Source organism: Oryzias latipes, chromosome 13 (assembly GCF_002234675.1).
Source record: "Oryzias latipes chromosome 13, ASM223467v1".
In the NCBI taxonomy this organism is placed as follows: domain Eukaryota; kingdom Metazoa; phylum Chordata; class Actinopteri; order Beloniformes; family Adrianichthyidae; genus Oryzias; species Oryzias latipes.
In genome coordinates this window covers 5,304,982-5,328,262 of record NC_019871.2, presented here as the reverse complement: position 1 = coordinate 5,328,262, position 23,281 = coordinate 5,304,982, and the positions used below count along the sequence as shown (strand labels likewise).

Below are 23,281 nucleotides of genomic sequence, written 5' to 3'. Positions count from 1 at the left end.
GGGGCTGTGAGGAAGACATGGTGGTCCTCTGGAAGAAGAAGAGGAGCTTGGCCTTCGGCAGCAGTCATGACTTATCTAATCACAGGGCTCGCTCCGGGAGCCCACCTGTTTCAGCAGCCCCTCATAAAGCCCGGGCGGGCGGTGGCACATGGGAGAGTGGCAATAATGGCTGCTGCAGATCTGCTCTCTCATCTGCTGCCAAGGAGGGTAAAAGAAAAAAAGCAAAACAGGCCGGACCCGACCGGATCTGAAGGCTTTTGGGGGCTGCAAAGGTCCAGATAAGCAGGAACGTTTCCTTTGTTGCCGATTCTTTTTTCCCCCCATTCAACCATTTAACCATTCAAACATTTTGGTTTTCAAACAACTCACACTTTCCACTTGGCTGCCCTCTCCATTTTTTTCCTGCTTTGCAGGCAGGCAGCCAGCAGATGTGGCGGGGCTGCAGCTCTTAAAATGGATGTGCTTCACTGCAGAGGAATTTTACTCCGGCTCTCTGCAGCCATTAAGGAACGGAGCAAACGTCTTCTCAGCTTGAAGCAGCTGCAGAGCCGCTTCTGCATTTTGGCACAAACTCTTTAACGTATGCAAATATTTGGGCTTATTTGAATCTGTCCACTCAACTGTTTTTCACGACAGCAAATGGAAATTTTCAAATGTACGGTGTCTAAAACATTCACATTTTTAAAGTTTCTTGTGCCAAAAATCATAATAAAAAAATATAAAAATCATACATACCAGCCGATTCTGCCTCAATTTTGGAGGATTTTAAATGGAAAACTGAAGCGTTTTGTTAGAAATATAACATATATTTTTGAGATCAAACAAACATTTTAGAAAAGTAAAGCAATTTCAGTAAACATTTACAAAGGAAGAGAAAAACGTTGCAGCGTAACTTTCATCAGACAGAAATTCTTTATTTCGCTTCATTGGTGCGTTTACAGACATTTTTAGCTGCTGTATTTTACAGACTTTGTCCTACATTTTATTTAAATTTTCTTGTGGTGGGTGATTCTAGGTTGAGCACATACCATGTATCTCATTTAAAAAATATAGAATTCCTATAAAATTGTTGTTCTGTTGATTTTTGTCTCTAAAAGTGCTGAAAATAATCTCGTTAGGATTGTCAGGTGAATATCTATAAAAGTTAAATAATAACTTTTTTTTGTTGCTGAAGCATCATTTTAAAGTTTGCTCACTTGGTCAAACTCAACTTTAATTTTTTCATTTTATGTATTTTCTTTTTATTTGATTGTTTTTGTTTTTATGTTAATTGCTGCTATACCAACATTAACTTTAAAAAGCCCAGAAGAAAATAGTTCTTGGTTTCTCCAGTGTTAATTTTCTGAAATCTGAATCGGTGTGACTTCTTACAGAACTGTAATCACGCTCTTAAATTCAAAAAATCAAACAAACAAAAAAACTCTTATCCTTTTTTCGCAGCAACATCATCATCATCCTCACCCATCCTGCCAACTTCCTGTACGGCGTCACTGGCGGCGCCCGCTGTCACGGTCTAATCTCTATTGTTCTACAGTGAAATGAATAGTTGTAAGAGGATCTGGAGATTGCAGTAAATGAACTAGAAAACTGTGTTTTTCCTGTGGAAACAAGCTCCACTGATGAAAGCAGACAGATTTCATCTCCCTTTGTTGGTGAAGGTCTGGAGGAAAAGCAAGAACTTCTACCGACAGAAGAGAACAGACCCAAAAAGACGCAGAAAACAAAAAGATAACATCTGGATAGTTCTTCTTTATTTGACAGAATGTTCTGAAAAGCTTAAGTGACACAATTTTATTGCAAAAAAGATAAATCAAGTATTAAAGTGGGTGAGACGGCATGATTTCAAAGCAAGAAGTGACAACAGGATCATCTGTTGATGGGTAAATCTATTGTTTTACGTGCTACACTAGCTAAACTAGCTCCAACTATTATGTGGCAGCTGAAAATAAAAAATACAAAAGAAAAATGCAAAGTAAGCTGCAAATGCAACATTTTCAGATAAAAGTTCATGGTGGCTCTAAACAGGTAATTTAGGTCTAAACTTGCTTAAAAAGCTTTATTAGAGACAAAATTAACAAATACAGAAATGAATCTACTTTTGTATTATTTTGGTAGAAGTCAGTTGCAAAGAATTGATGGATAAGATAATTTAGGATAATTAAAAGTGAGATTTTCTTTTAAAAAAAACTTAAATCATGAAGTAAATTGAATTCAGCAGTAATACAAAAAAAAAAAAAAAACAGGACATTTTTGCTACGAGACAAATTTTCTGAAGGCTGTTCGATGCCGAGAAAACAAAAAGACTCTCCTGAATTAAGTTTACCAGCTTTCAGGTTTACAAATTTGACTCTATAATCCCGAGGTAAATCAATCATAAAATAGAAGCCTTGGTGGAATTGTTTGGAGGCCTCGGTGAGGTCATGACCTTCGCTGCCTGTTTTTCCCTGAACGATCAGACGAGATGGAATTTCTGCTCTTGTTTCCGACGTCTTCAATAATCCATGAAGGCGTCATCCGGACAGCTTCCTCTCAGGTTTACCTGTGAGCGGGCAACGCGGAGCCACTCTGCAGGGCTGGAAACACTGCTGAATAATTGAAAGGGGATCTAGTGTCGTCTATAGTGTCAGAATTTCCTCCCGGTCAGGTCCCGGGACTTGTTCATTCGCTCTCGGACGGGACAGATTAGCACAGGGTCGAAAACGCCTCCTGACTCTAGACCTTCTGGCTGAGGATGGTTCCGATTATCTGCCTGCTCCTCTGCTGGATGGCTCCTCCTCTACAAGGTAAAGGCTTGGCGTGTTTCAGCCGACTTTAACCGACACGTTGGGGCAAGTAGCTTCTCTCTTCCCCTCAAACTGCTGTCATTATCATCAGGTCTGAGATCAAAATGAGACCAGAAGCAGTTTGTTGCTCATTTTAGACCCAATCCAATAAAAGTTGTGTATTTTTCTGTTAATAGAGGACATATATAAAGAAAATTAAGCTAAACATTGAATCTCTGAGTATGTCTTTATTCCTAAATGGTCGTGAATCAAGAGCAGATGAAAACAGGCTGCTTGAAAAAAACGTATTAGTGAAGTGATGGGCGGGGCCACAAGCTTCCTGCTCTGATTCATCCACTTGCAGACGACTAGACCCATGTGCGTCTTTGTTTTCCTCGTCTCAAATCTGTACGGCTGGATGGCTTAATACTGCTTTTTGTTGTAATGTTAGGTTGAGGTGTGAGAGGGGCTGTAAGTTAGCGGCAGAGACTGTAACCAATGGGATGATGGGATAACATCCTGAGACAGCAGCCTCACCCACTAATTTCTAATGAACTGCTGCCGCTCTGCAGAAACTATGCCCGAGAAAAATTTGTGCACTTCTGTCAGCACCGTGGGTTTTTGTTTCTATAACGGCAGCTAACCGAGTCCGTCACGTGTCACAGGTCTGGAGATCCATGACCCCGACGAGGTGGAATACATCCGATTCAATGTCACCGCACAGGCGGGAGGCTCCGTCACCTTGGACTGCGGCGCCGTTCTGCCGGACATCTTCTTCTGGGGCTTCACCAAACCGGGGACGGACAACAACGTGGCTCTGGCCCATAACTACGGGAAAGGCTCGAAGCTCCAGCCTCAGGCTAGCGACCTGGGCCGCCTGCAGCTGAACTCCAACACGTCGGCGCTGGTCATTGAGGACCTGAAGGAGGACGCGGCCGGGATGTACACCTGCCAGGCTCTGTACGACACGGACGAAGGAGCCAAGATCACCTTTTACTTCACTCGACTGGAGGTCACGGATAGCTAGTCAGATGAGTCATTCTGACAAACGCTTAGCTTGGTTTTGTTGAGAGGCTATAGCTTCCTCCTACAGACGCGTGCAGTGACTTGGGTTTTAATTTGGAACCTAACCCGGTGATCTAAGTTGGACTTGTGACCCGTGAATGATGACTTGTGACGAGTTACTTTTGACTCGAACTTATAAACAGAAACCAGAAGATTCACTTTGATATTTAGGGAGACATTTGCGAGTTAATTGAATTCACCATCGTAAAATTGGGACCAAATTAGTGATCCATCTTCAGGTCAGACTTGACCGCGGGTTCACTGAGTCGAGACTTGTACTCAAGACAAATTTTTTACTTTTAGACTCACTCCCATGAACAGTTGGCGCTTCTAACACGCTCTTGTGGCATTTTCCTGATAATACAGGACATATATGAAGAAAATCAAGCTCAAAATGTATTTTTTGTGAATTAGAAAATATGCTGGGCGAGCCACAAGCTTGTACCCTAACCTGAACTAGTTAGCAGAATTTTTAGATTTTACTCAGACTTGTATCAGAAACCCGAGCATTGACTTGTAAAGAATTTCCCCATCGTGTGATAAATAAAGTCTTAAAGTCTTATCTTATCTAAGAGACTTGCAACTACATTTGTTAATAATCTAAAGTTGGCATTGTGGTTGTAGTACATTAAACCTTTTTGGAAAATAGAAAACATTATTAAGCCTCAAAAATTTTGTCCCAGATTTAACGATTTAGTTTAATCCATATCAGTTTGAAACATTTCTCATTGTCAAAGACTATAATAAGGGCTATCTGGCGGAATTTTAAAGTTGTTTAGGGTTAAAGGTTGTTTAACTTATAACTTGTGTATCAAAACAACGGACAGAATTTAGCAAAAAACACAATAAGATTTTCTTTGGTAGATTGGACAATAATTTAGCGTCTGTAGTAAAAAAAAACCTTGATTGTAAATGAGAACGAGAGCGAGAGACTGTGACTTCACTAATAGAATATGACTTACTCACAGTTCCAATGAAGCCAATTTAGCCGAAATTTCTTTTCGATACGGATGCCGCCATATTGGAGCCAGACGATGTCAGTAAGCAGTGATTGATCCAAGCCATTTGGAGTCAACATTTCTATGACAACCACTCTTGTCAATCAGGAGAGAGCTTGTTTTGGCTTCTTAGAGGCACTTCCTGTTTGGATTGGAAAGGGGGAGGGGCTACTCAAGCCAGTTCCCCTTTACAGCTGATAGAAAAAAGGCTGAATCTAGCTGTTAGCAATTAAGCATTTTCAAACAAACGTATTGCTTTCTCTTTCCTTCTTATTGACCGCATTCAGGCAAATATAATAAAGACAAACTTTTAGCATTTAGCTCCCCACTCCCCTCCTTGTAAGGGTTTATGATGAGACGTAGATTTTTCACACCCATTTTCACACCCAGGACTTAGGTAAGGGTGGATTGTTGATGCGATCCGACGCGAAGCAGAGGACAGCTCAGGCTTCCACGGCTTGCGTTAATTTCTGATAATGCATACTTATATCAGAAATTATATATATATGAAAATATATATATATATATATATATATATATATATATATATATATATATATATATATATATATATATATATATATATATATATATATATATATATATATATATATATATATCTTGGTCACTAACAAAAGAAATAAATATTCAACCAGTTTTTGGTACTTTATTCTCGTTATTTTTTTGGTTTGAATCGTTTTTTTCACAAAAACTGACTATTTGTTACGTGGTGCAGCGCGTTGTCACGTTACTGTGACAACGCGCTGCACCACGTGCAGGTCCGTAGCGGCTCAGCCGGCTGAGCCGCTACGGACCTCAACTGCAGCGGCAAAGGAAAGCGATATATACCAGATGCTGATCGTCAATAAAGCATCACGTCAGAGAAAAACTTCACCTCTTACCGCTTGTATTTGTCCAGATGATGAAGCAAACTTTTGTTTTAAAGAAGCCAGCGCTGTGATATGGAACATTTAAGCTAGGTGACCGGAAATTCTTTTTTAGTTGCGTTTATCTCTTTTTAATGAACACCCAGTAGCCAATCAGAATCGAGAATTTCCCCAGACTATGGTATAAACTTCAATAATCTATCAGCCTTATAAAGATTTTTTAAACCCATGATAACTTGCTAGCATACTAATACTAATAAAGAATCAAGCATTAAGAGCCAAAGTGGTACCTTGTTAAAAAGCAAACTAAATAAAATGTCAGCTGTCTTTATTCTAATTTGTTTTGTGTTTTTAACTAGCCTTGCTAACTCTTACCAAAAAGTAGTCTATTTAAGTATACTCAACCAATGGTAAAAGTGAGGCAGTATACTTTTTATATACCATCCACGTAGTAAACTTAAATGTTTTAAGTTAGTCTGACGAAGTATTCAGTCAGTAGACTTTCTACACTACACATACATAGTCTGTATTATACTATCTATACTTAAGTATACTTAATAAAAAAACTTCAGGTGTACTTTTTGACAAGGGATTGAGACACATTTGCTGCATTGCTAACAGCTGTTGCTCGAGAATCAAACTATGAACTGCATTAGGTTGGTACCTTTATATATTCACCTTTATGTAACCCTGATGTCCTTGAGTTGAGCTAACAGTCAGTAGGTCATAGAAGTCTTTTTTGTAAGCCAGCAACAGACAATAAGTTCATTGTGTTTTAAGAGTTTGAAACTGGACAGACGTCTGGAAAAAAACAAACTTTGAATGTTGCTTCCTGCCTTGGTGCAGAATTTGCTGTGTGTGCATATTAATGCACTTTTGCTAAACTTGGAAGTCTTGATAAAAACAACAGCATTTCTGAAAACAATTTTTAAAAAATCTTTAGGAAAAAAAGGGACATCCCAAAACCCCTGCATGAGCAAAAAAAAAGAAGTAAAACAGGTGAGACAAACACAGTTTCAGAAATATAAAAATACAAAGCAAAAACTGTGGTATCTTGCAGAGAAGTTATCCTCGAGAGTAAACTGCAGTATCAGTGCGCCTGTGTGTGAGTGTGTCCCAAGCAGGAAACCACCGGAATGCTGTTCTTCATCCAAGGACAACATGCTGCACTTGTGGTTTGTGACATCTCCAGGAGTAACAGGAGTTACAAACTCCGTCTGACTCAGGGGAGTCACAGCCACAGAACGGCAGGTGGAGGGAAGAGGGGCCGGTGTTAACAGGTTGACAAAAAAAAAACCTCCTGGGTTGACAATAGGCTTCCCTGTTCCCATGGGCTCCTTAATGAAGGGGTGTAGCTGCGTAGGCTGAGGGTTCAGGGCAGAACTGAGGGGGAGGACCCACTGACAGACGTGGGAGACAGGGAAGAGGCTCATTTAGGGACAACCTTGCCCTTATCCTCCCCAGCCGTATCTGTCAGCATCCCTTGTCCTGCCGCAGAGATTTTTTTTTGTTATTCCGGCTCCATTTGTTTGTTTTTTGTAACTAAAAAGAAAAAATATGACTTGAAAGAGCCGTTTTGGTCCACTGTGTTTGGTTAAAATCTTAAGATAAAATTTTAAAAAATCCCATCAAAAGATCTGAGAATTTTGGGGCTGAGAAGACGAGGCGGTCTAGTCCTGGGAAAAGAACAGGCCCAAAAGGAATTCTACGAACGGCACTTAAAATACCAGCCGGAAGAAGCAGCGCCACGCCTCGCCGGCACAGAGGGTAAATCCGGGTGCCAGGAATATCCCGTACGGCATCGAGGGAAGACGAGCCGGGGCCTGAAGACCGCCATCACGCAGGCAGACCGGCACCAAGCATGGAGAGCCTCAGTGAAGCACAGCCGGGCCTGTCATGTGCCCGCTGCAATCCTATCAACTCCAATCAGCCAAGGAGATTATCCCAAAACCAACATGGGGTCTGGGCTTTTGGAGAGAAGGGACGGATCAGTTTTTCCCAAAAACACGTTCCTGTTCTTAAAGGGTCACAGAAATCACTACACACCATTTCCTGTGCGGCCCGTACAGGTAGGTATGTGGCCATGCAGGTAGTTTTAGTCTCATATTTCACATCTCAGCCAGCATGAAGATTCATCCGGACCCCGATGTTGGACTTGAAACAGAAAATCACACTTGACACTTAAAAACATGTGCAAACCAAACAATTTTACTTCTGAGACGTAAAAAGTACAAGCAATCAAAATCATTTTTCACAGACACGGACATAAAAGTTCATGCTGACTGGTCAGAAATTCTATCAAACCTTATCCAGTCTATGAGCTGATTGGACGAATTTCTGACCAATCAGCATCAATCTTCATGTCAATGTCATTGGCTAGCTTTTTATGGCATATTTGTGACGCAGTGCCCTGCTCTGTCTTAAACGAAGAAGAGACATCAAATTTCTCGTGAGTGAAAATTCCTTTGATTGTACGTATTTTTAAGCTTCAAGTGCATTTTTCTGTTTCAAGTCCAAAATAATTTTTTTGAGCGCACACATTGTTTTAAAGCTTTACACTCAAAACAGCGAGTGTGGCGCTTGGAATAATAATAATAATGCTCGTGCTCCACGGATTTTCCTCCTTCCTTTTCAAAACAAACCAAGCAAACAGAATCGGTTTGGATTCCATGAAGAGAGCGTGTAATTTTCTCCGCTCCTGTCGGCCCGTCTGCTCCGGCGGCGGCCACAGTGGGGTTTGCTCTCAAATGTGACAGATTTGGGCCGGCGGGTCGACGGCGCTCTCTGGCCAACAAGGGCGTTTGGTGTAAAGGGATGAGCTATGGAGGACTCAATGAAGCACAGAGCAGAGGCCTTAATGGGAACAGTGAAGGGAGTGTTCCCTGGTTCAGGGGTCACTGCCCACATCAAAGAGCTGCCAGAAATATGGATGGGTTGGAGCGCAGGCCTGGAAGCTCATCCAACATGAAAGAGGCGAAGAAAGAAGGAGCAGGAGGGGGGGGCTCTGGTTGACCCTTCCATATCTTCTTTTTATATTATTACAAAACTTTACACAGACAGTTGCTAATCTTCACGCTGTAGTGGAACACAGAGGGACAAAACTGCCAAAAATAAAAAGTATTTCTCATCCAAAAGGCATAAATATTATAAAAGACAAACTTTTTTTCTTTTAACAGATACATTCATATGAAATAATACTTTACTACTACAAAAAATAAATAGGTCATCTAAAACGTTTTGTGAGTCTTTCCTCCGATGGGATGCCGTTTTTTGTTTTTGTGTCTCTCTCACATCCCCGGTCTCTGTGGCCGTGGCCGTATCACACAGTGTCTCTGACGCCAAATCCTCTCGAGGGGTTCAGGCCTCCCGTGGGCCGGGCTGGATCAGCTCCCCCGCCGCCAGACCGCTGCCGGAGATCCAGACGGGCTTCACGTCACAGTCCAAGTCTGGCAGGCCCAGGCTCTCCCAGCACACCACCGGCCCCTCCACGTCCACGCACTCGGGCTCGTCCGCTGCTGAGGGGACAGGACCCAGTCAGGAACCCCCCAAAAAAACAAAATCAACATTTAATAAATGAACCTATACATGAAAAAAAAAAAAACTATTGGGAGCAACAACAATGGCAACTATTTGCTGCAGTTTAGACCGGTCCAGGCTATTCACTGGACCGTCACGGTGCATGTGGGGTGAAGCAAACAACAACAATGGAGGTCATCCAGTCCCTCATTTGTTTCACTTGACTTTTGGTTCTTCATATCAACAAGAGAGGAATACAGCTCATTTCTTCAGTCAAAGTGACCTTGAGCCAATCAAGAGGTATCAACAGTTGCTCCGCCCTAACCAGTTCTTTCCATTCTACTATGGACCTCCAACTAAAGGAGGGCCTAAGAATGGTATGGTACAGTCCAACTTAATGGGTCTATTTTATAATGGAAACAAGTCAAAATACTGGATCGGACCGTCTGTGGAAACACGGCTTTAGGGCGATTTAATGCCCTCTACAGTCATTTTATGTTTTGTTTGATATTGTTTTTATTTAAAAACCAGTTGTATTTTTTTAATGTTTGCCATTTTTTGTTTGTCATATTGATTTTATGCAAATGGTCCATTCATAAATCCAAATTTAATTATCTTTCCCCTCATTTCTCTATCTTGGTTTATGAGGTCAAACAACACATGACCACAATTAAAAATTGGGACAATAGGAAAGCGTAACATGTATGTATGTATGTAACAAGTATTAATAACTGTATTAATAACTGTTAATTTTTGTTTGTTTTTTTACTTAATGTTCTTTTCTTGTTATTGTATTGCACTGCATTGTATTGGATCGTTGTGATTAATAAAGTTCTTGAAAACAAATCTGATTTTCTTAGTAATGAAGTTTATCCTCATAAATAGGGAAGGTTATATTTATGAATAAAACTATTAAACCTTTTTCAACTTGCATGCTTGTTCCTCTACGCAGTCGAGCAGTCTTGTTCATAAATTTGAGGACAATCTATACGCTTCAGAGGTCATTTTACATGGAAGCTTTAAAAAAAGAGATAATAAATGGTGTGCACCACGTCGTTTCTCACCCGAGCCGTCGCTCGTCGTGTCCTCAGTGTTAGGACAGCAGGAATGCTGCGAGGGCGGGGACTCCCCGTGGTTACCGCCTCCTTCGTCGTGCTCGTGGTCAGGGCCGTGGCGCGGTGGCAAAGCCTGACCCAGAGGAACCATCTCCAGCCCGTCCTGCTGGCAGGGCGCGGCGCGGTGCATCAGAGGCAGAGTGCCGCTGGGGAAAGTGCCGTTGGTCTTGTTGTAGCATCTACTGGGAAAGCAAACAGAATTGGACTTTTTCTAAAGTCTCTCTATCTGCACACGACTAGATTGTGCCGGCGCCGCCTGTTTTTCCCAGCAGCCGGAGGTAAATAAACACAGGGCTCATTAGGTTTGCTGGCTGGGTGAACACTGAGTAAACTGTGATGCTTAAGTACATAAACAGTGGTAGCAGGACAGCAGATCTTTGAGAGCGTTTGGACCAAAACAAAAACGCTTCCAAGCTTTTCGTTTTTTCTGCGTCTTCTGAAATATTGATTAAAAAAACCCAGATCCTTCTCCTGCCTGTTTTCTTACCTGTTGTTGTTGCAGAGGTTCTGGCAGCTCATGCAGTCCGAAGACTCCGCCTGAGAAAGAGCGGTGTACACGCCCCCACCCTGAGGAGACAACACCAGCGTCAGGCGCGTGTAAAACCAACCCCGACCTGCAGGAGGAGCCGCCGCTCTCACGTTTAAGAGGTGGTGGGGGTGCGAATGCGCACAGTCTCGAGCGCCGTCGTGTCCGTGCGGAAGGCCTGGAGAGAACAAGCCGCCGGAGCCGTTGAGCAGTGCCAGGCCGTCGGGGAGCTTGTGGTGGAGGTGGTGGCACCCCTGGGGCAGCATCTGTCCGTAGCCGCCGTGGATGCCGCCGTTGATGTGGGCAGCATCTGGCGTCAGAGCGGTGTACTCCAGAACGTGGCCGTTCATGTCTGACGTCTGGTACATGCTGGGGGGGTAACTGGAGGGGTCGTACTCTGCATCACCAAAGACAGAAACCAGAAATCAGACTCAGTTTGTTTGAAAAGTTAAGTTTAGAGCAAAAAAAAAAACATCGCTATGAGCTAAAATGTGTCTACAATTTTTAGCACTCTTCTACGGAGACGTAGAAGACAACAGGAAATAACATGTTCTCCAAAATACTCTTTGAACATTTACGCAATAACGTAATTTCAAGTCATTCTGAAGCTGAGAAAAGCAACTTTCAACTTTCAACTGTTAAGTGTTATATAGCGGCGTCAAGCCGCTTTTCTCAATTTCAGAATCAGTTGGTATACGTAAATGTGGTAAGTAGTTTTAAACTATAAACATTCAATGTATGTGCTCTTTATGACTGTAAAGTGCATTGTGGTCTATATTTACCAATCTAGTGAGCATCAATGGACACTGGTTTTTCGCAGAGAATTCTGGGAAATTTATAGGTCATCGGATTTTGGAATTGTAGACTCGGACAGCGCTACAAAATGGCGAACGCACTATATCATTCACTGTGTAGTGAGTAGTGAAGGAATTCGGACGTAGCCTACAATTCCAAACAATCGAGTGCTCTAGAAATTTCCCAGAAGTCTGCGAAAAACCAGTGTGTATCAATGCTCACTAGATCAGCAAATGAGACCACAATGCATTGCATCTGAAACTATTTTTTACAAAGAAAATGCATTTAAATGTATTTTTACAATAAAATATCAACATTTTCATCCTCAGAACACAGTGGGCTTATAAATGATCGTCGCAAAAGGCTGTAAAAAGTAGTGAGCACTACACAGCTGTTTCATAGTTAGGGGTTCTACAGAGTGCACTATATAGCTTCTTAGTAGATAGGGATTCTACAGAGTGCATTGTATAGTGCGTTTGCCGTTTCGAAGTGATGTCTGAATCTACAATTCTTCAGGGAGCAGGTGTCATGAGGGACACTCACTGTGCATGCTGTTCTGCTGCCGGTTCCTCCACAGACACATGGCGATGAAAGCCAGCAGGATGAGCACCATCACTCCCAGGACGCAGCCCACGATCAAGTACAGCAGTCCTCCCGGGGGGCTCGGGGGCTCCGGCAGGTGTGGGTCTGGGGGGGTGACGGGGTGCTGGCTGGGTGACCCCGGCGTCTGACGCGCTGCAGAGCGGAGAAGCGATCAGGCACGGAGGGCGGACGCCTCACGGCGGCTGAGTTGCGGTGAACTCACTCACCTCTGGTCTCGCAGATCATGACGTTGCTGTACTCGCTCTGCCCGCCGTCGTTGAAGCACTGCATCTTGATGTCGTAGGAGGTCTCCGGTTGCAGGTGCCCGATCATGTGCCAGTTCTTTGCACCTGAAGGGGCAGAATAGGAGGAGATTGAGGTCACGCCCTGAGGCCCCTACCACGCCGCTATTGCCACTTCTACCCTCAACCCCCGCCCCCAGCCCTTTCTGTCAGCTCCACAAAGACCCAGACAGCTGCATTACTGCAGCGCCATATATGGCAGCTTCATGTTTGCTCTGGCTTCCTTCCAGGGTTCCCACTACACACACATAAACACACAACTTCCAACAATCTACATTTCCAACAAACACCACTGACATGTTGTTGTGTTTCTCGGCGGGAGGGGGAGGAGTGTTGCACAGAATGCACAGACGTTATCGGAGAGGCCGAAGCTCGAGTGTCGCGTTTTAACAAAAAAAAAAAAAAAAAGCGCCACACACTCCTTATGGAGAATGATTGCCAGAGTCCAGACCTTTGAATCCTCCTCCCACTCCTGCGAGCTGTCTGACTCATCGGGACATAAAACACAGCTTTCTCGTCTGAATTGAAAAAAAAAAGTCGTGGGAGTCTTGAAAAGAAGCGGCACAAACTATTGTGAAGCGGAATGACAGGTACATTAAAGCTATGACATCACCACAGGCGCAGCTGTGGAAAAAAACAGCCTTTTCGGAGAGGCAGGCGAAGGGGGGGTCGGTTGAGTTCAGATCAAACACCATTTCAAAGTTAAAGCCTCTGACTTCACCTACATTCATTTGGTCGTATCTCCTCTGACTGGAGTCAAGCAGGTTTTGGCAGAAAAAAGAAGAAGCTTCTTGTATGGAGCGCGCAAACTTAGCATATCACAGAGTGTGTTTGTGCATGTTTTAGCACAAAGTCTGACACTAAAAAACTTTTTTAACCTAAGTTTACGTTTGTCAAGTATAACAAAAAAAAACCAAAACCTTCAACAATAAAAGGCAAAGGTTGTGTCCAAATTCCTTCACCACTCTGCGTTCCAAAATTAAGTGCCCGAGAAATTTCTCACAAGTCTCTGCGACAAACCAGAGAGCACCGATACTCACTAGACTGGTGAATATAGACCACAATGCATTGCATTTAAACATTTTTTGTCAAAAAATGTATTTTCAATAATTTAATTATTCATAAACATCCACATTTTCATCATCAGAACACAGTGGATTAATAAATCATCTTTGTAAAATGCTCCTAGTTACGAGGTATTTACTTTGTGAAATCTGTGATGTCATATTTGCCGTTTAAAAAAAATTAGTGAGCAAATCCAGGACATAAGGTACTCCCACACAATGTAGCTTTTTTAGTAATTAGGGAATAGGAAGGAGAGTCGGACATTGCTAAAGTGTATTAGCAATGCTAATGCTAGCTATATTCCAGGAAGTTTTGCAAAACCATAGAAGAAGAAAAAGAATATGGCGGAACAGACACAAAGAACACGAAAAATTGAATTAATTTTTTAATGAAAGATTCTAGTAGATTTTAGTAAAAGCAACAGTGGAGTACAAGAAAATATATAAAATTTTAAAGCTTTTATATCTACTAAAATTAAAAAAAATTACTTTAAGGCTTCGAGGCATCGGTCTAAGAATGTACATGGACGTTTTAGTGACCAAACAAAGCCACACATATAAAATCTGCTGATGTTTGGGTTGTACTTTTATTTATTTAAAACAAATGTATACGCTTGACACTAAAAGCGTGAACATTTGTCAAAACAATAATAAAAAAAATAAATCTAAAAACGAAACTTTTAGATACATTATTCTACTTTTATCTTCGCGATTATTTCCTAAAATCCCATCCAACAGTTTGTCATTTATACATTTGTAACAACTTAAATTTGATAGTCTGAATTTGATTCCATGTTGTATATCTTTGTAAAAACTGCTTTGTGTTTGAAAACTTGTATTTTTGTTCATTCATTTGTCTTTTTTGATCAAAATTCGGGGGAAGAATCCATCTTTTTTGGTTTTGTTTACAAAATCTTGTTTTATTGTTCACTCTTTTCACAAATCTTCCAAAAATAAACCGGTTAATTGATATTTTAATCAGCTTTTTGCATTTAAATGTGTTTTCTTTTTACTAATTTTAGAAATAAATTTGGATTTGATTTCAGTTTGTGTTCAAAATGCTGTGTTTTTGTTAACTTATTTTTATATCTTTCAGAATACATTTAATTTTTGATATTTCAATCCTCTTTTTGTGTCTAAATGAGGCCATTTTAAAATCATATTTGAAAAAGAAAACCCCTTTTTGTTTTCAGTTTGTGTATGCTATATTGTATTTTTGTTCACTTAGTTCATATTTCATCCAGAATAAAGCTGCTAATTAATCTTTAAATCAGCTTTTTGCATTTAAATGAAGCCATTTTCAGGCAACAAAAGAATTTCTTTTTGGTTTGACGTTTTCAGCCGCCTCCAACCTTTGCATCTTTCTAAGTGTAACCGGGACGGCCTTTATCTTATTTTATAATTACATAAACTTCCAGTTTTTTCAAGTTTTTCTGGGGGTAGCATTTCACATTTGCCCCCCCCCCCCGGTGCTGAGGAGCCAAACGTTCCGATGCGGAAGAGTTATGCTGGTTGAACGGGTGCCCCTCTTTCCCTTCCTGCAACAAGCTCAACTGTTAGCATTCCACCAGGCTACCCGAGCCCCCCCCCCGCCTCTGCCTCGCCTCACGTTACATCTCCAAACCATTAGCTTATGAAAAACAGATTTAAGAAACCCCTCTGCCCGGGCAGAGCACCCTCCATAAATCAAAGGGCAGAAGTGCCCCCTCTTCACCACTCCCCTCTTAACCCCGGAGTATCCGTTACACTGCAGGCTCCCTGCCAATCTGCACGCCACAGGCGTGGAGTCACAGCGGGACCGGGCCGTCCGCACTCTGAACCCGCTCTGCAAGCACCAAACATGCCTCTGCGTTACCTTCCACCACGTCCCGCTTGTAGTCGCTGTCGTTGTCGCTGTCTGTGGGCCGGTAGTAGATGTAGAAGCCCTGGATGGGGGTGTTGTTGTTACTGGAGGGGCTATACTGGAATGCGGATGGAAAAAAACAGATTGTTAAACTCCAGCAGTCTGGAGAGCAATTACTGTATAAAGAGAGGAAATTATTCCAGCGGCTAATGGCGGGCCTTGTTATCAGCAGATGTACAAAAACTGCAGACCTGATCCTTGATTGCCGTGTCTGTCTGAAGCCGGCGAGTAATGAGGCTGTCTGAGGTTGAGCACAGTAAATGTGGGGAACTATCTGCAGCCATCTGCAGCTCCAACGGCTGTGGGGCAGAGAGACTCTTTCACCGCTTTTGGCTGGGCTGTGTCGGCCTTTTACTTTGGGGGTTTACTGTCAGACAGGCTGCAGGTGAAGCCGACAATTTACACGGAAATTAATCCACCAGCTGCTTTTGGCTAAAAACTAAGCTGTTTTCACTCTAAACTGGGTTGAAAAAGTCAATTCATTTAGGAAAATGCAGCAAAACTAAAGAAATTATTATATTTTGGGGCAACTTCTAGTCCTTTTTAGAGCAAAAACCACTACCTGTTAGTTTTGATGTAAAATAAATCACAACCTTACAGTTTAAATCACCAGTTAAAGACCCACACTGATGAAAATGGAGTTTTTGGTGTTTTTAACAGGAACCTGTGGCATTTTTCTGATGATGGAGGACATGTGTAAAAAAAATTAAGACTAAAATTGTATTATTGTGAATCAGGAACAGATGAAAAAAATGCAGTTTAACAAAGATCAATGTTTGTGACGTAGAAAATACGCTACAATCTCCCAGTACCTCTAGAAATAATCTTTAATAATTGATCTACTAGCTTTCTATTTTTCATTTTTCTTCATTCTTCTTCTTCTTCTTATTATTATTATAGTTAAAGTCAGTGTTCTTGCGAAGTTGTTCTTGAGAAGGTCCATATTCTGCCAATTATCCAAAGTTGGTTTTCCTTTTTCTGCTGTCTGATTGACAGCCATCCTTCTGGTTTGAACAGAGTTTAAAACGCTCTCTGGGCTGTAATGTCTGTAGACAGTGTTGGTCAGGGTCCTTTTCCTCCTGAAAGCTGTTATCACTGCTGAATAAGCCGAGGTCCAGTTGTCTCCAGGTCAGAACTCTCTGTTAAAATTCAGGGTTACAGACGACTTTTATAGAAACCCGCCGCCAGGATTTTCTTCAAATTTTGTTTTACTCTTCTATCTGTGATCAAACGGCCAACAAAGTCTTCCATATTGTTGACAACCAGAACCTTTGACCGGTCCGGTGGTCTGGTCTGTGTAGGTTCTCACCCAGGTGTTATTTTTTTTTCCTGATTCTTTAGAATCCGCACTGTATTGGCAAATTTGGCAATCCCTCTGGTCAGTCAGATCCTTTCATATGTTTTCTTTGCTTCATCAGAGGTAGTTTGTGTTTTCGATTCACTAACCAGAAGACGATTGCTGGTTTATCCGTCTCCTTTCTCCTGGGGAGCGGGTGGCAGGTCACCATGCTGTTTAAATCCAGGGAAATCCCTTGAAAAAAAGCTTCAACCTGTTGGTCCATAGAGCTGCCGTCCTGCTCAGAGTCTGAAACACTGTTAGCATTAGCCCTGTTAGCTTTGACTGGAGTTTGATCCGTGATCCAGAAATGATCACGTTGTTCGTTTTGGACTGATGTTCTAAGACGTCTACTCTTTTCTCCAGTACATGGATCCTGTTGTCTTGTTGTTCATTCTGGGCTCAGAGTTTCCGGATCTCTTTAGCTAGCTCCAGAAGCTGAGCTAGTTCAGATGTCGTGACTGTAACAGACAACGCGTCATTGTCCCCTGTTCCTTGGTGTTTCGTCAGGGCTACGGTCAGCTCTCTTTTTGCAGTAATTTTGGATTAGGTTGTGTTTTAAGATGTTTTGAGACGGCAGCAACTGCAGAGTGTGACCGCTGTGCGTCCATTGTTTTGACCCGGATCAATGTTCGACTTAGTTTTCCTCGTCTGAGCGGCATCCGGCTCAAAACCGTACGGCTGTAAAGCTCAGATTTGGCTCGCCATTTTGGTGTAAGGTTGGGGATGTGAGGGGCTGTAAGCAAGCAGCAGAGAGTGCGAACAGAGAGCTCTCAGCAAGGATTGCTCCACGGCAACAATCTCTCCCACAAGTCAGAGTTTCTAATGAACTACTGCTGTTCCACAGAAACTATGTCCTTGAAGATGTCACGTTTTTTTATATTTCGGCTAAAAATGGCATAAACAGAATGAAATGACAACTGGGAACGCTTTCACAATAGAGCAAAGGATGATCAAAGTGGGACTTTAAGGTACAAAGTTGTGTGTAGCCGTGTGTCTGCGAACTCACTTTCCAGCGCAGCATGATTTGCGTGTCGCTGATGGCGTCCGTGGACGAGATGTGAGGTCCGACTACGGGCCGCTCGGACAGGCGGGGACTGGAGTGCGGCACCTGGTACGGCTTGGAGAGGATGCTGTGGGGACTCTCGCCATACGTGTTGATGGCCACCACCCGAAACTTGTAGATGGAGCCTAAAGTAAGACGGCAGGAAAGAGAAAAGTTCTTCAGAAGTTAGAATAATCCTAAAAAAACGCTTTTAACTGCACTAAACCACAAAGACAGACTCCAAGTAAAATGGAAAATGGATTTTCTTTTTTTTTTTTCACTTAAAGTCTGGAAGTTAAAGTTTGAAGTCTTTGAGGACAAAGTCAGTTTAGAAATTTTTGTCTATTCCTGACTCACACGTCTTGTTACCTTTAGCAAAAATCTAACTTTTGAGAAGCTTTCCGATGGGCGAGAAAACTCACCCGGCTCCAGATTCCGGATTTCCACCGACAGCTTCAGAGGGGAGATATTATCTGCCGCCACCAGCCACTCCGCACTGCGGCCGCGCCTGTACTCCACGCGAAAAGCCGTGATCGGAGACCCGCCGTTTGCCCGCGGGATCCAGGTGACGTACGCGGAACTCTCTGTCGCCATGGAGATGGTGGGCCGGTCCGGAGCCTCCGGCACTGGAAACAGACACAAATCAGGGAGGTTCGTATCCGGTCCTGCGCTTTTACCAGTTTTCTTCAGGCTCAAACATGCGAAACGTGGTGCTTAATGGAGACTGAGGAATCAAACACGTGACCGTGAAGTGGATACTCACTGCTCAGGCTCTGAGGCACAAAGTCAGAGACAGCGGGAGACACAGACAGAGAGGAGAGGGTTAGTGGAAACACGAGTCTCAGAAAAGGCGGCTAGTAAAGTGAGTGAACCGCGCCGACACGTGACCCCCGATCTGTGCGCCGCCGTCTGCTTACAGCATTTTTCTTCCCATGAGTCATCACAGGGTGTCACCTACGCTCTGACTGTTTGTGCTCGGAAACAAAGCAGGCCTCAAAACACACCGAGCTGTCGGCTCACGGACCACACCGGGACGGTTTACGTCCCAGGGGGTTGCGCGACTTCGTCACAGAGTGGCGTCCAGCAGCAGCCGGGCTCTGCGGGGGGTCCATGCCCACCTCTGTTGTGTGGGTGGACCAGCACCACTCCGAAGTGCGTGTTGACGGTTCTGTCCTCCGGAGCTTTGGGTGGCATGGAGACGACAGGAGGCTTGGAGGGGTTCTTGCTGGAGGAGGTGCTTTTTTCTAAAACCAACACAGAGCAGAAAAGAAAACCAACAGAGCAGGTTCAGATTTGAGCAAAAATTAGTTCTTTCTTAATCCAGACATGAAACAGGAACAAGTTTGACTAGAAACTGCAGAAAAATATCTAAAACTTTGACTTTCAGTGTCTAAAAGTCCTTTCTTGTCTGATACTGGATAATCATCTCTTTGTTAAAATGTAATAACCATGTTAACAATTTTTGTGTGGATTTTTGTGAACCTAAAACCATTTTTTTATGTTAGAAATCTTTCTGAATTGATGACTGTAGGTAGAATGGATGGAATTTAATGTACTCCTGAACAGGAAAAGTTTCTTTTATGTCCCTAAAAATGTGGAAACCTCAGCCAGAGTCACTTGGAGTAACTGATATAGCATTGGCCTTCCATGAAGGTCAGAGGTCACACCCACCAGGGAACCTTTTCCCCTCCAAGTTTTAATGAGAGAAACATGTATGCAGATATTTTGTGACAAAAAGGCAAAAACCAACGTTCTTTACAGGAAGTGTGGTCTTAACCTTTTGTTGTAAAGTATTAGACTGTGGCTCATTTGAAGGGCGTTTAGTCGCACCAAACCGGGTTCCTCTGGAATCTCAGGTGAGTTTACCTGCATTTCAGAAGTCTCTAGAAAATCCAATGTGCTCTCCACATGGGAGCTTTTCTTTCTTGATTATCTGAATGTTTTCCCTGAATTCTGGATTTCCTCTAAATCAGAGGAACCGCCGACAAATCTTGGCATTTACTGTTGATGTTCCAACCAGCTGAGGATTTCTGCTGGAAACACTGATGCTTCCTGAACAGTTTAGAATCTTACAGAAAAACAGAAAAAACGAGAGGAGGCGAGTGGAATTCAAGCTGCTTGTTGCACTGACCCTTTCCGGTGCGGAACGTCAGCATGGCCGGCTGGCCTTCGCCTGCCGAGTTTCGGGAGACCATCAGGACCTCGTAGAGGCTGGAGGGCTCCAGCTCAGAGAGCCGCAGGGTTTTCTCGCTGCCCGGGACGCGAACCGTTTGCCAGTTCCCCACCACCGTCCCCATCTCGTCCACCTGACACACACAGACCCAAAGTGAGAGTGATAAGGAGAGTGTGAGAGTGGGATACCTTCCAGCGCCGTTCGGGGCTTCTCCAAGGCCGCGGAAGCTGCAGCTTCAGTTTTTTACATGGTCTCATTCCGAGGCAAACTTCCTCCCTGAAAGCCCGAGAAGCTCGTCTGCACTCACTTTTCTGTATTTCACAAAGTATGCGTTGATGGCGCTGCCTCCATCCCGCCCCGCCCTCCACTCCAGGTCGTACACATCAGGTTTGTGGGTCTGCGGCGGGCTGATAATAATAGGCGCCTCCGGAGTGGGGCGGTCGTCGTCTCTGTCATCCGGCGGGTCCTCGTCGAAGCGATCGAGGCCTTCGTCGCTCTGTATCGGGTGGAGTGACGGCAAAGCCTCGGGGAGGGCGGAGACTGTCGAGCCCAGCTTTGGATCTGTCAGAAAACAGATGCTCCTTCAGGTTCTACATTCTAGAGCTCCAGGTGGACAATCTCTGTGTGTGTTAAACTGTCTAGAGCTGTGGCTCCTCACACTAACACCCTGAGGCGCAGAGCTATACATTTAGCTGACAGGCTGCAATAATCCAATAAAATAGTTTCACATTTGACAAAATTCAGGAGCCTTCAAAGACCGAAACAATGGAATATTTGGATTTTGCACTTTTTTGAAGAAGAAAGGCAAACGTGGTTTTATTCAATAAAAATGTAAGGATGATGTCATTTTGGTGAGCTGCTGGGGGCGCATTTAAACCCAGTTTTTACCCCGATGTTATCAACACTTTTTAAAAAGGTGCAAAAAGGCAGGGCATACAAGCCTGACAGGTGTTGGTTTGTTGGAGAGCTGAATATTTTGATTGCTCTTTAATGCATACAAAGCACAACTTAAATAATAATTTTTTTTTAAAAAGAAATAAAAGTGTAGATAGGGAAAACCAAGAATTTAGTGTCACAGAACATCAGAATATCAATAAAAGTTTCAGGTAGAGGCCTTAATGAGCCTGAAGGACCCAAAATGCAGAGACAGGAGGCACACGGTTCCATGGCCGGGGGTTTATTAACAGAACAGAAAGCGCCGCCGAGAAGGGAAACCAAACAAAACTCACTGTGGGCTAACCAGGTAGACAGACAAAACGGGAAATGAGGGTTTGGACCAGCACAAGAGGAAGGCAAAGAGACTTAAATACAAACAGAACTGAAAAGACACTGGTGACAACAATCAGGAGAGACTGGGACCAGGGAAGTCAGACTCAAAACCATAACATGCACCAAAACTTTCAAAATAAAACAGAAAACAGAACTCAAAAATGATAGAAAAAAATGGAGGCCTAAAACTAAGGCAGAGAAACCCAAACCATGACAAAAGTGGCTGTTTTCAGCAGAAATGTATGTTAATTTCTATGTATTTTTTACTTGGTTGGACCATTTAATGCCTCAAAGCACTGTGGCATTAACCCTTGTGCTGTCCTATAACCCCACCCTTACATTGACGTGTTCTCCCTACCATGACAAAGGTGGATAAAGGTGGAAAGATTTCATGTAATCCATGGACACCAGTGAAGATCACAAATCATTGAAGAAAAAAGGTTCAGCGCACTGTCTAGTGGGTCTATATGACCCAACTCCCAATGTTAAAGTGCCTAGGATAGCACCAGGGTTATGGCGATCTGCACGTTGCATGGGTGTAAAGAAAGAACAGGTTGGTTTGATAGCTGCCTTCAGGTCATTGTTGGATTTGGTGTGTCTTATCTCTTAGCCCAAAGAGTTTCTATTGGGTTCAGGTCAGGTGAGGTTCTCCAATCCAACACAGTAACACCGTGTTTGTTGAAGCAGCTTTTGGTACGTTTGACAGTGTGAGCAGGAGCCGAGTCCTCCTCAGAAATAAATTCAGCATAATCGTCCGTCAAACAGCAGCAGGAATTTCTTGCTGGATGGCTGTCCTGACTGTGGACTCCAGAAAAACAAAGCGGTCCGACATCGGCAGATGACCACATGTCCCAAACCATCACTGACCATGGAAACGCCACATTATCTTGGCGCATCCTTACACTTTTCTATCTTGGTTATGGCCAGACATTACGGCAACTTGTAACCACCAGGAGCAGTGTGGGGTTTAGTACCTTGCACAAGAACACTTCCACACTTCCCAAAGTCTTTTGTCCCACGAGCCATCAGACTGCACAACACACTGTCTTAGCACAAGAGAGCTTTGATAACCGCTATATTTTTTTATTTGATCGGACTGAAATGTTCTGGGAAACTTGATTTTAGGTAATTGTTCTTATTTGCTTTTCATCCTTTTATCTTTTTTTTCTATTTACTGTGTTTTTATTTGTTTAAGAATGATTGTATTATTTAGGTGTGGGCAGCTGGACACTTGAAATTTCCTTCGGGTTTAATAAAGTCTATCTATCTTTCGGGATTGTTACTATCTCTCTCTTTCTCTCTCTGCTTTACCTCTACACCTTTTGTGCCTCTCTGTTCTTTTAGTCCAGTGTTTTTCAACCTTTTCTGAGCCGCGGCACACTTTAAGCTTAAAAAAAATCTTGCGGCACACCAGCATCCAGAAATGAAAAAAAAAGGAGAAACTCATAGTCTGTATTGATCTACAGCCCCTCCACAATCTCACATGCATTTGGGTGATAATTATTGCAGAAAAAGCTGGAAACTGCAGCTGTTTTTCTAAAAGATGTAATAAAAGTTAAGTTAGAAGATTTAAAAAAAGTTTGAAGTGTGTTCGTTGTTTTCAAGACGTTTAACAACAGAACTCCTTTTACGCTGTCACTCTCACAACCCAATGCATCATGGGAGATGTAGTGCATAAAAACGGCCGGCGGAGATCGCTTTTCGGAGCTTCATGGTTTTGTTCACTTGTTCCACGGTCTGATACCGGATTCTGTGGAAAGCTACACCGCTAAAGACGAGCTTTAGCTGGTATTTTTGTTAGAACTGAGCGACTTTACGAGCTAAATCGGGACAAGGAAGTGAAGACTTTAACCACTTCTGATTGGTCAGACTGATGACATGTGATTAAGCCTTCAAGAATGATTGGTGGAGACAGGTAAAGGGGCGGGACTTTTCCTAAATAC

General features: G+C 43.0%; 1 protein-coding gene across 5 annotated transcripts in view; it reads right to left on the bottom strand.

Annotated features, from left to right (window-relative positions):
- Nucleotides 1-8,695: 8,695 nt before the first annotated feature.
- Nucleotides 8,696-23,281, bottom strand: part of cdon (cell adhesion associated, oncogene regulated) — a 36,292-nt gene continuing 21,706 nt past the window's right edge. The window contains exons 8-20 of one of the 5 annotated variants that reach the window (XM_023961498.1): nt 20,377-20,630; nt 20,028-20,202; nt 19,015-19,140; nt 18,319-18,522; nt 17,861-18,042; nt 15,707-15,814; nt 15,468-15,573; nt 12,474-12,596; nt 12,208-12,399; nt 10,983-11,266; nt 10,831-10,910; nt 10,293-10,525; nt 8,696-9,227 (exon numbers count right to left, since the gene is read on the bottom strand). In XM_023961498.1, coding sequence (XP_023817266.1) covers nt 9,070-9,227; nt 10,293-10,525; nt 10,831-10,910; nt 10,983-11,266; nt 12,208-12,399; nt 12,474-12,596; nt 15,468-15,573; nt 15,707-15,814; nt 17,861-18,042; nt 18,319-18,522; nt 19,015-19,140; nt 20,028-20,202; nt 20,377-20,630 — 2,225 coding nt within the window. In that variant the 3' untranslated portion in view covers nt 8,696-9,069. The remainder of the gene's footprint in view (nt 9,228-10,292; nt 10,526-10,830; nt 10,911-10,982; nt 11,267-12,207; nt 12,400-12,473; nt 12,597-15,467; nt 15,574-15,706; nt 15,815-17,860; nt 18,043-18,318; nt 18,523-19,014; nt 19,141-20,027; nt 20,203-20,376; nt 20,631-23,281) is intronic. The other 4 variants (XM_023961499.1, XM_023961500.1, XM_023961501.1 and 1 more) reach the window with 4 other exon arrangements.